At 49.0% G+C, this 14321-nt stretch overlaps 6 protein-coding genes across 6 annotated transcripts; 3 read left to right on the top strand and 3 right to left on the bottom strand.

The window, feature by feature from the left end:
- Positions 1 to 254: 254 nt before the first annotated feature.
- N7483_008468 (putative GATA transcription factor (AreB)) lies at positions 255 to 1284 on the bottom strand (the record flags this gene model as incomplete). Its single annotated transcript, XM_057091895.1, has 2 exons — positions 255 to 935; positions 1057 to 1284. 2 exons carry the CDS (start codon positions 1282 to 1284, stop codon positions 255 to 257), a joined length of 909 nt encoding a protein of 302 aa, XP_056943069.1.
- A 2321-nt stretch (positions 1285 to 3605) lies between these two features.
- On the top strand, positions 3606 to 5965 carry N7483_008467 (1-phosphatidylinositol 4-kinase LSB6; the record flags this gene model as incomplete). Its single annotated transcript, XM_057091894.1, has 3 exons — positions 3606 to 4069; positions 4140 to 5082; positions 5141 to 5965. 3 exons carry the CDS (start codon positions 3606 to 3608, stop codon positions 5963 to 5965), a joined length of 2232 nt encoding a protein of 743 aa, XP_056943068.1.
- Positions 5966 to 7299: 1334 nt separating this feature from the next.
- Positions 7300 to 10768, top strand: N7483_008466 (DEAD/DEAH box helicase; the record flags this gene model as incomplete). The annotated part of the gene is made up of 2 exons (XM_057091893.1): positions 7300 to 9308; positions 9460 to 10768. The coding sequence occupies 2 exons, from the start codon at positions 7300 to 7302 to the stop codon at positions 10766 to 10768; spliced, it is 3318 nt and encodes a 1105-aa protein (XP_056943067.1).
- Positions 10769 to 11478: 710 nt separating this feature from the next.
- N7483_008465 (med21 domain-containing protein) lies at positions 11479 to 12137 on the bottom strand (the record flags this gene model as incomplete). The annotated part of the gene is made up of 2 exons (XM_057091892.1): positions 11479 to 12036; positions 12096 to 12137. The coding sequence occupies 2 exons, from the start codon at positions 12135 to 12137 to the stop codon at positions 11479 to 11481; spliced, it is 600 nt and encodes a 199-aa protein (XP_056943066.1).
- A 152-nt stretch (positions 12138 to 12289) lies between these two features.
- N7483_008464 (uncharacterized protein) lies at positions 12290 to 13258 on the top strand (the record flags this gene model as incomplete). The annotated part of the gene is made up of 1 exon (XM_057091891.1): positions 12290 to 13258. The coding sequence occupies one exon, from the start codon at positions 12290 to 12292 to the stop codon at positions 13256 to 13258; it is 969 nt and encodes a 322-aa protein (XP_056943065.1).
- A 159-nt stretch (positions 13259 to 13417) lies between these two features.
- N7483_008463 (kinetochore Spc24 family protein) lies at positions 13418 to 14129 on the bottom strand (the record flags this gene model as incomplete). Its single annotated transcript, XM_057091890.1, has 3 exons — positions 13418 to 13595; positions 13649 to 14046; positions 14103 to 14129. 3 exons carry the CDS (start codon positions 14127 to 14129, stop codon positions 13418 to 13420), a joined length of 603 nt encoding a protein of 200 aa, XP_056943064.1.
- Between the last annotated feature and the right edge of the window lie 192 nt (positions 14130 to 14321).

Raw genomic sequence — 14321 nt, 5'->3', positions numbered from 1 at the left:
ACCATAAGGTGGACAAAAATATTAGAATCCACAATAAAAAGACAGCTTTTTTGTGCGACAGAAGAAAGAAAAAACGCGAAAAGTTCCAGCCACCGGCGACGAGAGTCAGGAAGGGTATCACAAAGACCAGAGAAGATCGGGACTTCCAGTCAGCGCATTGGTCGAAATGAAGGAGGGATTCGATGTCAATAGCGAGAGAACCGGTAAGAACCGCAAATGTTTGATTGGTGGGGAAAAAGGAAACTTTTCGTTTCTTAAGCGCTCTTAGGAGAAGATTTGGTCTGCGAGGGAGACTCTTCAGAAGACTGCTCGACCATGTCGGAGAGGCGGATTCTCTTAGCGGAGGGCTCGCCGTTGTCGCCGTCAGCCTCGGTCAGTTGGTTCTCAAGCTCATTGATGCGTCTCTTCAGTCCTTCCTCGCGGTGCTGAGCGTCCTCCAAGGAGCGGCGCAGACGGGCCTCAGAGTCGCGCAGGCGAGACTCGGAATCGCGGGCGATCATCTCGGAACGACGCGCGCTAGCGTCACTCTGCTCAAGTTCGGCGACGCGACCACGGAAAAGTTCGTTGATAAGGTCAAGCTCACTGACGCGGGTCTTAAGAGAGGTGTTAAGAGCCAGAAGGCTTTCGTAGGTCTGAGGGGAGTCGTTCATGCCAGAGGGGGAACCAAGCGGGATGGGAACCATTTTGCCGGACAAGTTCAGAGCACCGTCGCCTCGAGTAACACTGTCAAACATATGCTGAGGGGCGATGTTGGAGTTGTGCGCGTGGAGGGAACCAAATCCGGGGGTCTCGTTGCGCGACAAGGGAGAGTTCGAGCGATCAGAGTGACCGTTGGAGTTGCGGCGTGAGTTGCGTCGGTAATTGTTGGAGGTCAGAGGTGGGGTGCCAGAATCAGGTTGCGCAGGAAGACCGTTGACATCGACATGGCCGCCAGACTATCAGATCGCAATGGGTTGTCAGTACCGAAAATTCTTATCTACCATCTCTTTGGATCGAAGGGCCCCATGAAAGTTTTTTTTCTAGGAGCTCGGCGCTGCGAGTCACCGCATCACTCACCTTACGCTTAGGACCCTGACCGGTCTTAACGCGATTGCGACTCTTAATGACATCGGTCTTAAGGCTTATCGGACGAGGCCGCCCGTGCAGCTTGAGGAACAAACCGCAAGCGTTGCAAAGGACATTGCCCACTTCGTCGCGGCGCCACAAGGGAGTAGTCGAGGTGGTACAGTTTCGGCAAATGGGCTGTAATTGAGGTTGTTTGTCATCAGTCAATGTGGACGCCATATTGAGGTATGATAGATCAAGTAGAGGAAATCTGAGATTAGGGATGGGGGGAGTGTAGTGATAAGATTGGGAGAGATTTGACGGGCTCGATAAGAGAAGTCGGCGCACGGATCGGGTGGTGCCAAGTCCCGCCGATTTTGCTGATAATAATTCCGGGCAAAGATAACAACTCCGATAAGCCTGGAAAATCAGGAATAGATAGGGTGTGATATGGGAATGACGTGAAAAAAAAAACCGCAGTGAACTGCAGTAGACCATACAGTTCACCGCAGTCTACCTAGATGAAAAGGATAAAAGAATAACAATATAAAAAAAGAACTCACAGGGTTGGCACCTTGGCCACCAGTAGTCGCAGCGGGAGAAGAGTTCGCCATATTGTTCATGATCAAACTCGCATTACTGGATTCTCTGATGTGAAGGAAAACCGGTTAGCCAATCGATTCGCGCCCAATTCTACCTAGGTAGATAATGTGTCTCATGCAGTGAAGAGGGGTATCAAGCTGGTGAGGGGGGAAGATGCCTCGGAATATATATCCTTTGCTTTTATTCATCTTTTCTCATCTGCCCATTCTTGAACATACCGTAGATTAGATGTAGGCGCAGACGCGACTGAGGCAAGTGCTGCTAAACCGGGAAGTGAGGCACTGACAGAGACTGATCCTGGGAAGGTGTCTCTGTACTCAGATGTATCGAACTTGCCGATACTACCTAGATCTGGTAGAACAGGAGAGAATGATTTGGGGAGGTCGGTATCAGTAGACCGAATGGTGGAAGGTTCGACGGGTGACGAATCGAAACGGGAGTGCGCAGGTGATCCAGGTTTGAGGGCCGGATCGATGGGCGCAGCCCGATAGAGAATTGGAGCCACAATGGAGGATAAAGATGAGGTTAAATGGGAAATCCGGCTTGAGACCGAATGAAGGAGAAGAGAAGATCCGGGACGCGCGCCGAGATCCGGGGTGCGGTGTTGTGAAGGAGGAGCGCGGGGTCGCGTGTCCGGGGAGATGGGAGAAACAGTGAGAGTAATCTGGATTTACAACGCGTTCGTCAGTCACAGCTGAGTGAATTATCAAAGTGAAGGGAAGGCTCGCATTACCGACACCAGCGCTAGGCGACAGCGACAGATAAGACTTTCTTATGGAAACCAAACCATCAATTGAAAATCAAAGGAATGACTGGGTTCAGATCGCCCTCAAAATTGAGACCGATGTCTTTAGTTTGAAGATCAATTGGACAAGAAAGGTGTGGAGGATGCGAAATCAGAAATGGATCTTATCCGGACCGATTGTTATTATCGCGTATCAGATTTATCACTTATCGCACTGGGGTCCTACGATAAAGGGTAAACTTAGTAGGTATCTAGGCTTAGGTACCCCCAGGTGGTAATTAGAAGGCCTTTACATTGGAGCTGGATCTAGGCTATTGTTTCCTTGAATATGATATTTCACTTGAATGGATATCTGGAATGTAGTAATAAACTCTTTCATGAAGTATGGAGTCGCATTGGACCCTGCCTCCTCTATCTATGCTGATCAGGGCTTAGGTGGCATGTACTCCATATACTGTCAAGTGCCGGGTACATTCAAGGTCGAGATTGAATACTTGAACTCGACACTTTTAAGCCCTGGTACCATTCAGTTCAAGTCAGTTGAGGCTATATAGATTCAATCAATTAGTTTGTCAAACGTGCTTTGTACAACTCAGAGATCAATCATATTGCATCAACAATATGGAGTATGAGTACCTTGATATACTGATGAATTCAAGGTACTCCATACATATGTTTGATAGATCCCAGTTGCTCCATCGTACACTGTGTCCTCGAATTGACCATGTGGGTCAGTGAAAGACCTCATTTCCTTTTCTTGGTCCAATTATTATGATAAACCAACAAGTTGGAGCCCGCGCAACCCCCTTTTATGTGGGTGGGTTTTAGGGGGTGGAGCCCGCGGCAGTTTGTGGCGGTGCCGTATTGGTATTACTGATTAGTTAGAGCCAGATGACGGGGAGATGGAGGGAGATTGAGGGAGATGGGGTCCCTCCCGCAGTATTATTGGCTATGTTTCGTAAATTACCAGTTATATTACCCGCCCCAGTCAAGCCCCCTACCTTAAGCCATGTCTGGCCATAATAATTAACCATGACGGGCTACGTTATTCCTCTGCCTTCAAGTCTCTTTGCACCTGGACTATTATCCCTAATGGAGTAATCTTTTTTTTTCTTGTCTTTCGTTTTCTTTTACAGCTTGTTGTCCCTCCCTTGGCTTCTCTCTCTTCTATTCCCTGTTTCTTCCTCTCCCATAGAGCGGCGTGTCCTCTACAATGCCGAAAAATCGCCCTGCCACGTCGGGCTACGCCCGTCTCGCCCAGGAAGAGGAAGAACGCGGCTATATCCACGATGACTCCGAAGATGATGAAATGGCTGCGGTCTCATCCACCGTATCAACGTCTAATCCTCGTTATGCTCCTATCTCCTCTCGAGCCCAGATGCAGGCGTCCGGTCTCGCCACGCCACCAGGACATCGACGCAGACACAGTGGGTATTCTCGCCGAAGTCGTCGGAACTCAGGTGTGGACATCAAGGCTATCAATGCGCGTCTGGAACGATGGGCGGAGGAGATTGCCGCCAAGTTCAAAATCAATCGAGTCAAGGGCAAGACCTATGAGGAAGAGAAGCTGGAAATCTATCACTCGGTCTTCCAGGCCCCCGATGGAGTGCGCCCCATCTCCGCGGAGGCGCTTGAATCCGATGAATTTGAGGGTCAGCAGCGCAGGGCAAAGGAGGAGTATGAAGAGATCATTGAGAGTGTTCGCCTGGCAATTGAGCTTGGGGTGCATCCACGAATGATCTCACAGGGAAGTTCAGGTAGTTATTTTGCTCGAAACCCCGAAAGGAAAAATCGTGGGTGTGTTTAAGCCCAAAGACGAAGAACCGTACGCTTCACGAAATCCCAAATGGACCAAATGGATTCACCGCAATTTGTTCCCTTGTTTCTTTGGCCGAGCGTGTTTGATTCCCAACCTCTCCTACGTCTCCGAAGCCGCCGCATATGTTCTCGATGCCCGCCTGCGCACAAACCTTGTTCCATATACCGATATTGCCTACCTGTCCTCCAAGTCCTTCTTCTACGATTTCTGGGATCGCCGCAAGGCCTGGAAAGGGAAGAATACCCTTCCTCCCAAGGCTGGTAGTTTCCAGGTTTTCTTGAAAGGATACAAAGACGCGAATATCTTCCTGCGGGAACACCCTTGGCCTGATCAGACTAACTCAGGCTTCCGAGCTGAAGATGCGCCGAGACGAAAGAAGCGACCATGGAACGAAGCCTGTCGCCCATCGGGTGCTCAATCTGACGACGAGGACGATGATGAGGCTGGAAATGCATCTCGTACACCGCGCGATGAAAGCGCCGAGCGCCGTTTCAACTGGACCGAGACTTTGAAGCAATCATTCCGCGAGGAACTCGAAAAATTGGTTATTTTGGACTACATCATGCGGAATACAGATCGAGGATTAGATAACTGGATGATCAAGATTGATTGGGCCACCGAGCAGGTTTCCATTGTGGCAGATCCTCCAAAGACTACAGAGCCGCAACCCAAGCATGACGATGACGAACTCCTCCCCCCACCTCGCCCGGTTTCGGTCAACTCAAACGGATCCAACCCCTACAGAAGACGCGAGACAATGATGGCAGTGAGCCGCACAGGAACACCATTGGCTTCTTCAGAGCAACAAGCTTCTGTGCAACTTGGTGCCATTGATAACAGTTTATCATGGCCCTGGAAGCATCCCGATGCGGTATGTTTCTCTTCGACCTTATCTGTTTATCTACTTGAAAGCTAACACACCAAACCAGTGGCGGAGTTTCCCCTTCGGATGGCTCTTCCTACCAGTTTCACTAATCGGTCAACCTTTTTCACAAAAGACGCGCGACCACTTTCTTCCTTTGCTCACATCTACAGCCTGGTGGAGTGGGACGCAAATGGCGCTACGCCGAGTGTTCTCTCAGGACGACGATTTCAAAGAGGGCATGTTTGCTCGACAAATCGCGGTTATGAAGGGACAAGCATGGAACGTAGTTGAAACACTGAAGCACGCGGATCACGGTCCTCTCGAGTTGACCCGAAGAACTCGCGTCTGTGTCTGGGATGATCTGGTCGATGTGCCCGTTGCCATCCCTATGCGAGCACCCTCTACGGATATGCAAAGACGCCAAGCCATGAATTACGACAACGAAGATGAAGAGATGGACATTGGTGCAGCCAAGTACTCTCAACCAAACCATGAGGAAGATCTTCTGGGACTGGGCCCATCTTCGAACGACCTTCCTAATCCTAACCGGTTCGAGCTCTCTCGTGGCCGGAATGATGAGCGAGCTACTGACACCTTTGGTAGTCCTGATACTATCCACGAAGGAGACTATTCTCGCCAAACCATGGATGGAACTTATGCCCGGTCCCTGGATGGATGGCCGGATCTTCCTGCTCGAACAAACAAACATCGCAAGCATGGTGGTTCCCTTTCTTTCCGTGTTCCCCATATCAATACCTTCGGCAGCGATGACCTCGAAGGAGACCTCGGATATGCAGCTGCTGAGGGCATGGAGGGCAACCAACGCAAAGTCATTGTGGAGCGCCTAGAAGCCGTGAAGAGCAAGAACCCTGTTTTCACCTGGTGTTGATACCTTTCCCTCGATTCCCTTTTCATGCCGTCGCATTTTCCCATCTCAACTATTTAATCCGCCATTGTTTCGTTTAGCGTTCTCCTCAGAGCTTAGAGTGACCGGTTTCCGAGTCCTCTGCATCTGAATTCTCTTATTTTCTCTTTCTTTCTCTTCTTTCCTGTTCCTGTCCTGGCGGCAATTGCTTCTGCAAATGTCGCATTTTGCCCAATTTCCTCTTTTTGCTCTGTACGCCACGCTCATGATTGGGAGAATTTGTGTTGTATATAGACCGTCTCTGGCTGTTCGGGTTGGGGTAGTGGCGCATTGATTGAGCGCCTCATGTAGCATATATGACGAGACCTAATTCCATGATACCATCGTCTAGATGTACTAGGTTTTTCTCCATCTTTTTTTTTGTACACCTACGTATTGGTCATTGACCTGAGGCGCTATCTATTCAGGACGCCACACTACACGCTACGCCATAAACCACACCATAAACCACACCACTAGGCACAGTACACACCATTGACACTGTTAGTAGGTAGAATACACCATATCCTCATCTCCCTTGCGGTTGTTAGGGCATCCCATTGATATACACCTGGCACAGATGGAGTGTTCTTGGTGGAAATCCATATATGAAGCTATAGGTAAGAGCTAATAACATATAATACAATTAAGATATTAAACCTATATGGTATTAGTTTCTGGGAAATTTCACGCATTCATGCATCTAGTGCCTAAGTCAAGTTCCCTCTCTTATGATCGCTGTTATGATTGTACCTGCGGGGCCCGAGGCGATAGAGATAGATTGATAAACTAGCGCTTAGTTGCAAAACCACTATGAACACATGCAATGGAAATCCATACAATTTACACCTTTCAATTCTCTTCATATCCTGACCGCGTTAAATAGTTTTTCTACTCCAATTTCCTTTCTTCCCTCGTCACCTTTTGTTCCAACCCACCGACCACTACAGATAAACCCTCCTTATCGGCGGGATCTTCCGAGCCGCCTTTTCCAGCTGTGAGGTCATGATCGCAACTCCTTCAATACATCCTCGAGTTTCAACACACTAACGCGAACCGGGCATGAGGAGCAACTGTTAGTGGTTTGCAGTTTCTCCTCCTCCTCGAGGCACTCGATGTGCTACAGGACGTGAACCTGAGACTGAACGCGTTTCTTGTTCCCGTGCTGGTCACCTGCTCATAACTCTTCCTCGATCAACCCCGTCCTCATCCTGCTTCCAACGTTCCTTACTCATCTGTCTTTCTCGTTCGCGACGCCTCCTTCCTGGAGCAAACCGACTCCCGAACGACATCCTCATTTTCAACATCAAATAGGCATCATGGCCTCCCAGGCGGCTATGTTGTTAGACCCCAAGGGCTTCAAGAAACAAATGAAGAAAAACGGTACTTCATCCACTTCTGAGAGCCAAGATGCCTTGCAAGGGAACAGTGAGGTGGCAGTCAACACAATGCGGGAAGAAAATCCCTCCTCTTTGTCCCTTGACTCTGCAACGGCTTCCCCCGCGCTTCACTCAGTGGATTCGACCGAATCAACTCACTTACTTTGTCTCGACACAGCGTTACCCTCGTCCCAATCTATCGCACCTGCTGGAACTTCTCCGGCTGTTCAGTTCTCGACCACAATACCTCGGAAGCTTTCTCCTTCACATGCTGCCATGACATCGAGTCTTGCGCCAGCCGACGCGCCGAAGCCTGACGATCATGTATCCGTTCAGTTCACCGATTCAAAGCGCAGCTACGACGAAACCAGTGATGCCGAAGATACTGCACGACCTCGGAACTTTATTGAGGATATCTACGACGTCGAACAGCGCAGACAGCAACCTGCCAAGAAAATCAAGGTGCAGGAATCGCCTACTGGATCAGCCAGTCAATCCGTCAATATCCCCGGTGACAGCGAGATTGGTCGGTTTATCAAAGAAGATCAAAAAGATACCGTGGTTGATTTGACAGCCACGCCCCCAAAGGACAGTACCGACGATGAGATTCAAGTCACAGGGTCCAACGATCTCAGAAAACAACGGGTTTGCTACGGTAAGATTGAAGGAGCCACGGTCAACGCGCATTTGGTTCCCAAGCCAGGTGAAAACTCCAAGTCTATCTTTGCTGGCCAGTGGCCGCCTGTCAAGCTGGATCTACATCAAATACCCAATATGATGGACAAGCGCATTGAGGTCTCGGACCCTCATGGCAAAATCTTTGGCTTCGTGGACCCCATTACCGCTCATGCACTTTGCCCATTACTTCACTCAGAGCATCTTCACCTCGATGTTGGAGCTCGGCTGGATATGCGCAACATCTTCGATGATGAGATTATATGGAACCCTATTTCACGAAGCTACAAGGCATCACTGATCTTGTACGGTGAACGCCAGTGGGCACACCTTGTTGGCCGACAGCTCGGTCATAACAACGTATGGCTGAGCACACCACCATTTGTGGAGAAGGGGGTTCCTCTTTGGAATCCTCATGAACAGAAGAGAAGAGAGATGGCAGTCGCATCTACAGCTGCAGCTGTCAACAATGGGCGAGATCGTTTTGGTCAGAGGTACGAAGTGCGAACCGCAGAAGAGATTACAGACTCTGTGACCAAGATGCTTAACCAACTCCACAACACTGATATCCCCGAGATGGAGGCACCTGCATCAGTTTTGACTCCTCTGCTTCATCATCAGAAACAAGCCTTGTGGTTTATGACAGAGAAAGAAAAGCCACGAAAGTTTGGGAATACCGAAGCAGACAATACCTCGCTCTGGCGTGCTCAACCCTCGAACAAAAGCAACACTAACGGTCAAACAGAATACAGGGAGATAATCACTGGCCTCGTCGTATCTCGAGAACCACCTCAGGTTCTTGGTGGCTTATTGGCCGATATGATGGGTCTGGGAAAGACACTGAGCATCCTCTCTCTGGCTCTTTCGTCACTCCCACAAGCTTACCAGTGGGAAAAGAAACCCCCACCAGCTGGCTTAGCCCGAGCAATCCCCGGTGTTCGTAATACTCGCACTACTCTTTTGGTAGTTCCATTGAGTGCGGTGAAGAATTGGGAGATGCAAATTCAAGAGCACCTCCAGGAAAATTCCGTGAAGTGGTACACTTTCCATGGACCGAACCGCACCTTCGATCTCAAAGAGCTTTCTACATACGATCTGATCATTACTACCTACAGTACCATCCTCAGTGAAATCCAAGAGCGGTCAGGACGTGGACCCAGTCCCCTGACTAAAATGAACATGTTCCGTATCGTGTTGGATGAAGCACATACAATTCGCGAACAGAACGCTCAGCAAACGAAGGCCATTCTCGGTCTTCATGCAAATAGGCGCTGGTCAGTGACTGGAACCCCTGTGCAGAATCGCCTCGAGGATCTGCTCTCCGTCACAAGATTCCTGCGACTTGCCCCCCTATGATGATCGCGGTAATTTCAATCAGTTTATCATTAGTCGGTTCAAAAGTGGTGATCCTACTGCTCTGAGTAGCTTGCAACTCTTCATCGATTCCTTCACGCTACGCCGTGTCAAAGACAGAATTGATCTACCACCCCGCGAGGATTCGTTCATCATGCTCGATTTCTCTGAGGAGGAAAAGAAACTTCACAACTTTTTCCGTGCCGAATCCAGTCAAATGATGAAGGTCCTTACCAACGATACAAAATCCAGTATTGGAGGACGTGTCTATCACCACGTGCTGAAGGCAATGATGATCCTGCGTCAAGTCAGTGCACATGGCAAAGAGCTTCTGCCTCTTGAAGATCGAGAGCGTATCAAGGGTCTCAATCGCCATGAACCCATCGATCTTGACGATAATACCCAGGACATCACTGGCCCTCCTGATGAGAAAAAGGGATACGAAATGTTCACGCTGATGCAGGCAACAAACGCTGATCAATGTGCCTTGTGCCGAAAGTCTTTTGCTGATGCAGTCAGTGGAACAGCAAATACCAATGGCAATGGCAATGGTAATGGTAATGGAAATGGATCCGGCGAAGTCGACCGAGATACAGCCATGGCGGTTTTCCTACCATGCTTTGATATCATTTGTCCTGAATGCTTCTTAAATCAGAAGAATGAATGGGAAGCTACCTCTGGGACAGATATTATGTGTAAAGCCTGTGATGGCTGGATCGCCAAGGCTTACACCGTCCTTACTCCAGCAGGTTTCGAGGCTTATACCATTCAACAGGCTCAAGACCGACAACTGCGACGCAACGGTAAAATCTTAGGCGAGTATGAGGGGCCTCATACAAAAACAAAGGCATTGATTGAGCATCTTCAGGTTAGCCAAGAGGAAAGCAAGAACCTGGTAGATGAGCCTCCTATCAAGAGTGTGGTCTTCTCCCAATGGACCACTCATCTAGATTTGATTGAGATCGCTTTGAAGAATTCCGATCTCGACAGTTTCACTCGTCTTGATGGTTCGATGACTCTCGCAGCGCGCGGGAAAGCACTGGATGCCTTTGCCAAAGACGATAGCATTACCATTTTGCTAGCTACCATCGGTGCGGGTGGTGTTGGCCTGAACCTTACTTCTGGATCCCGGGTTTATATCATGGAACCACATTACAACCCTGCTGCGGTTGCGCAGGCTGTAGACCGTGTCCATCGACTTGGTCAGAAGCGACCCGTTCAAACCATTCAGTTCATCATGAATGACAGTATCGAAAAGAAGATTCTTGAACTGGCGAAGAAGAAGCAGCGACTGGCCGATATGAGTCTGAATCGAGGCAAGCTTGATAAGAAGGAAGCTCAGGAACAACGCATGGAAGAATACCGTACTCTGTTCCTGTGATGACTTCAAGGTTGCTCCTTCAAAAGAACCTGGAGGGTTCTTTTCATTCCATCTTCAAAGTGTCTATTGTTCTGGATGATTTTATCTCTCTTTTTCGTACGGCCCTTGATTCTGCTTTTGGTATCCCTTCTTCTCACCCTTTTTTTGCTTTCGTTCCCAATTTCTTTCCCCCGGTTCTTTTTTTCTTAGTTTCGCATCCCAAATCACGGCTCAGACTCGGATTCCGGCGGCAGGATGGTTTTGATTTTTCACAATTTGTTTTATACCCGGCGGTGGCGGTCATTTACTCGGGCGCTAGGTTCTGCGCATGATACTCCTTGCGCACATATACCGGGTCTTTTGCTCTTCTTTTTCTTTCCTATTTCTTCTTGCTTTTAGTCTGAGTCTCTTCACCAAGTTTCATTTCGATGCTTTACCCGATACACGCATGGTTTCATCTAGATGCCCTATCATGCCCTTAGATTTTGATGCTCGCTGCACTCCAATACCCCTAATCAACGTTCTTATGTCATTTAAGTTGATGTATGTTTATCTTTTGAAATGAATTAGTAGGTTCTATAAATTGGTATCTAGCATGACAAAGTAACCTTCCAACGCCATTGCCCATCCATTCCTCGGGCATAAAATTAACCAAAACGAACAATGAGAACTTAGATCAGTAGAGAGACAGGAACCTTGAGTAAGAGCAAGAGTTGAATTAAAACTCATTATCAATTGCCAACTTCTCTCAATCCTCCCTCTCGATCTCCATGAATCCCCACCGAAACAGCCCCAAGCACACCCTCCAGCCGCCTCCTTAACGCTCTTAACTCTTGCACCTTATCCTCTCTCTCCTTCTCCACATCTCTCAGTTGTCTCTCCAACTCCCGAATCCTAGCTTCCTGCTCTGCCTCCGAGGCACCGATACCGGGTAACACAGAGATTAAATACTCAATCTGCTGCTCCTTGATAATGAGATCCCGCGCCAATTCCCGCTGCCGACTCGCAAATGTGCGCGGTGAATCAGGCTGCGGTGGGAGATTCGGATCTTCACCTTCAGCTGGACCTTCACCGGGTTGTTGTGGTGGTGCGGGTGGGGGAGATGCTTGTCCTGTGGTTGCATCGCCCACTTTCGCGGCTATGGATGCTGGGACTGGAGGGGAGGTTGTGTTTTTGGAGATTTTTGCAAGAGCAGGCGCTGCGTCTGGGACGTTTGGTGGTGGTATTGCTGCACTGTTGTCATGGTATGTTGAGAGGTAGCCCAGCGTTGCGTAGAATTGGGTTGCGAGCTGGTGAGTATTAGCTGGGTGAATTATCAATGAGTTTGAATGAAGTATATGGTTCTTACCTGATCAAGGCAGGTTTGAAGTTGAGTTAAGATGTCTGCCATTGTGGACGACTGGATGCTTAATTCAGGAAGTAATGAGGGTATTGAAGAAGGGAAGAACTTTGGAAGAAGTGGATCTGTTAACTTGAAATGCGGAGAAAAAGCTGTAATGCGGTGAGAGCGCAATCACTCCTCGACTTGACAACAACTCGTCAATGAGAGTTTCTTTACGATTAAATTATGGCCTCGGTGCCAGATCCTCGATCTACACATTCATTTCTCAAAGTATAAATCCTCCTTCAACACGATGCTTCTCCTCTACTCAAATCAACAATAACCTCTCCCCATTCACACGCCGCCTCTACAAACTCCCCTCCGCACCCTCCGCACCCTCCTCACAACATGACAACCTCCCCCAATTCCTCTCCTACGCCTCCAGAATCTCCCTTCCAGAATCAAGTACTGTCTACATAGGCACGCACTACGAGTACACAGTTCTACAAAGTCTACGTCGCTATGCACTAGCTCTCCACCGGATTGGCGGCCGCGACGATGCAGGCATCGATCTCGCAGGGACCTGGCACCTACCCGAACACGTGGACTCGCGTGCACTCCGCGTATTAGTGCAGTGCAAGGCATTCAAGACGAAACTAGGACCGAACCTTGTTCGAGAGCTTGAAGGTGCCTTGCGACAAGCACCGGTGGGTTGGCGCACGGGCCAGACAGTGGGGGTTTTGGTTAGTCCGCGCGAGGCAACGAAGGGAGTACGGGATGCGTTGGCTAGGAGTTCCTTCCCGCTTTTCTGGATGATGATTGAGCGGGATGGAGTGCTTAGACAGGCGCTTTGGAACTCTAAGGCGGAGGAGATGGGGTTGGGAGCTTTGGGAGTTGAGATGCGGTATGCGGAGGTGGATGGATCTACTGAGTCTTCGGAGCTTAAGAAGAAGGTTGAACTTACGTGGGATGGGTCCGATATTCCGGACATGGAGTCTGTTGAGCTTCGTTTGGAGAGGGAGGAAGAGCGCTGGGTTAAATCTTGGGTAAAGGACTTGGAGGTTGATAAGAATGTGTTGTTGGATACGATTGAAAGGGTCTTTCCTGGTGGCTGTCCAGAAACAGATCCGGATGGAACTGTGGCGGAAGTGCATCAGCTGAAGGTGATTGAGGCTTTGAAGCGTGTATAAAAATTTACTTTTATATGTATTATATAGTTGATACCACTATTGTCAGCAGAAAGGACAATAATCTCCAAATGGATAATCATTTCATTCATATCAAAAACTTTGGGTATAAAAAAGAACTCCAGCCAGACAAGCACCTTCCCTAAAACGCCATGAGCTCAATTATCCCTGCATAGTCTGCCAGAAATAGTTCGAGTAAAAGAATCGTGAAAACTTGGGGTCGATGTTAACGACATGGACATCACCCTTACGGCTATTACGAATAACTGCGCGGTGGAAATTTCCCGCGTCATCAGGCTCAATATCGATACCCAGTGATCGGAAGATCTTAAGTCTCAGACTAGATCGGCTGATTAGTATAAAGTCAAGTCCAGTGAACAAGGCGCAACTCACATTGTAGCATCGTCCATCTCGCGTTCCCGTCGCGTGGGCTCATCACCCTCCAGACCTTGCGCCTCAAGATCAGCCAGTCGCTCCTTGAGCATTTCCAGCTCACTTTCGAGTCGCTCGCTCTCGATCTCTAGTTCCGTCGCAGCTTTCGCAACGCGGAATTTCTTGGTGTCGAGTTCGACGATCTCCGCGGCATGTTTACCCGAGTCGTGGACAGCGACTGCCTCTTCGTGTTGGGTGTTCAGGGAGTGGAGGTGGCGTGACAGCTTGCGCAAGGAGGATTCAGCCTCGCGGATGCGCAGGTCGCGGGACTGTTGGAGGGTGGAGAGCGAGTCATTGATGCGCGTGACGGCTTGTTTATCTGGATGGATATTGAAGTTGCCGATTGTGTGGTGGATGAGCTAAAATGAGTATTAGTGTCTGATCAAATGAATAATAAATATTTTACTCAGCATACCGTGCCAGGATCCTCGTCAAGTAACATGATGGCTGTTTAATATGTGTAAGTTGATGAAATTGGAGATGTTTTGATTAGTTGTTGCGGCAGCAACCGCCACACTTTGCACCGCCACATGTTTCTCCGCAAGTGACGTTGGCGCCTATGATTATTCTGGATCTTACTTTGGACTCTTTTCGGATCTCCGTCTTCTCCGTTTGCAACTCCTCGACTCTAACA

The sequence above is a fragment of the Penicillium malachiteum genome (assembly GCF_028827825.1).
Source record: "Penicillium malachiteum strain IBT 17515 chromosome Unknown utg000004l:1.0-4883003.0:1.0-4884900.0, whole genome shotgun sequence".
Lineage (NCBI taxonomy): Eukaryota > Fungi > Ascomycota > Eurotiomycetes > Eurotiales > Aspergillaceae > Penicillium > Penicillium malachiteum.
Note: the sequence above shows the minus strand (reverse complement) of the source record. Positions and strands in the feature narration are given on the sequence as shown.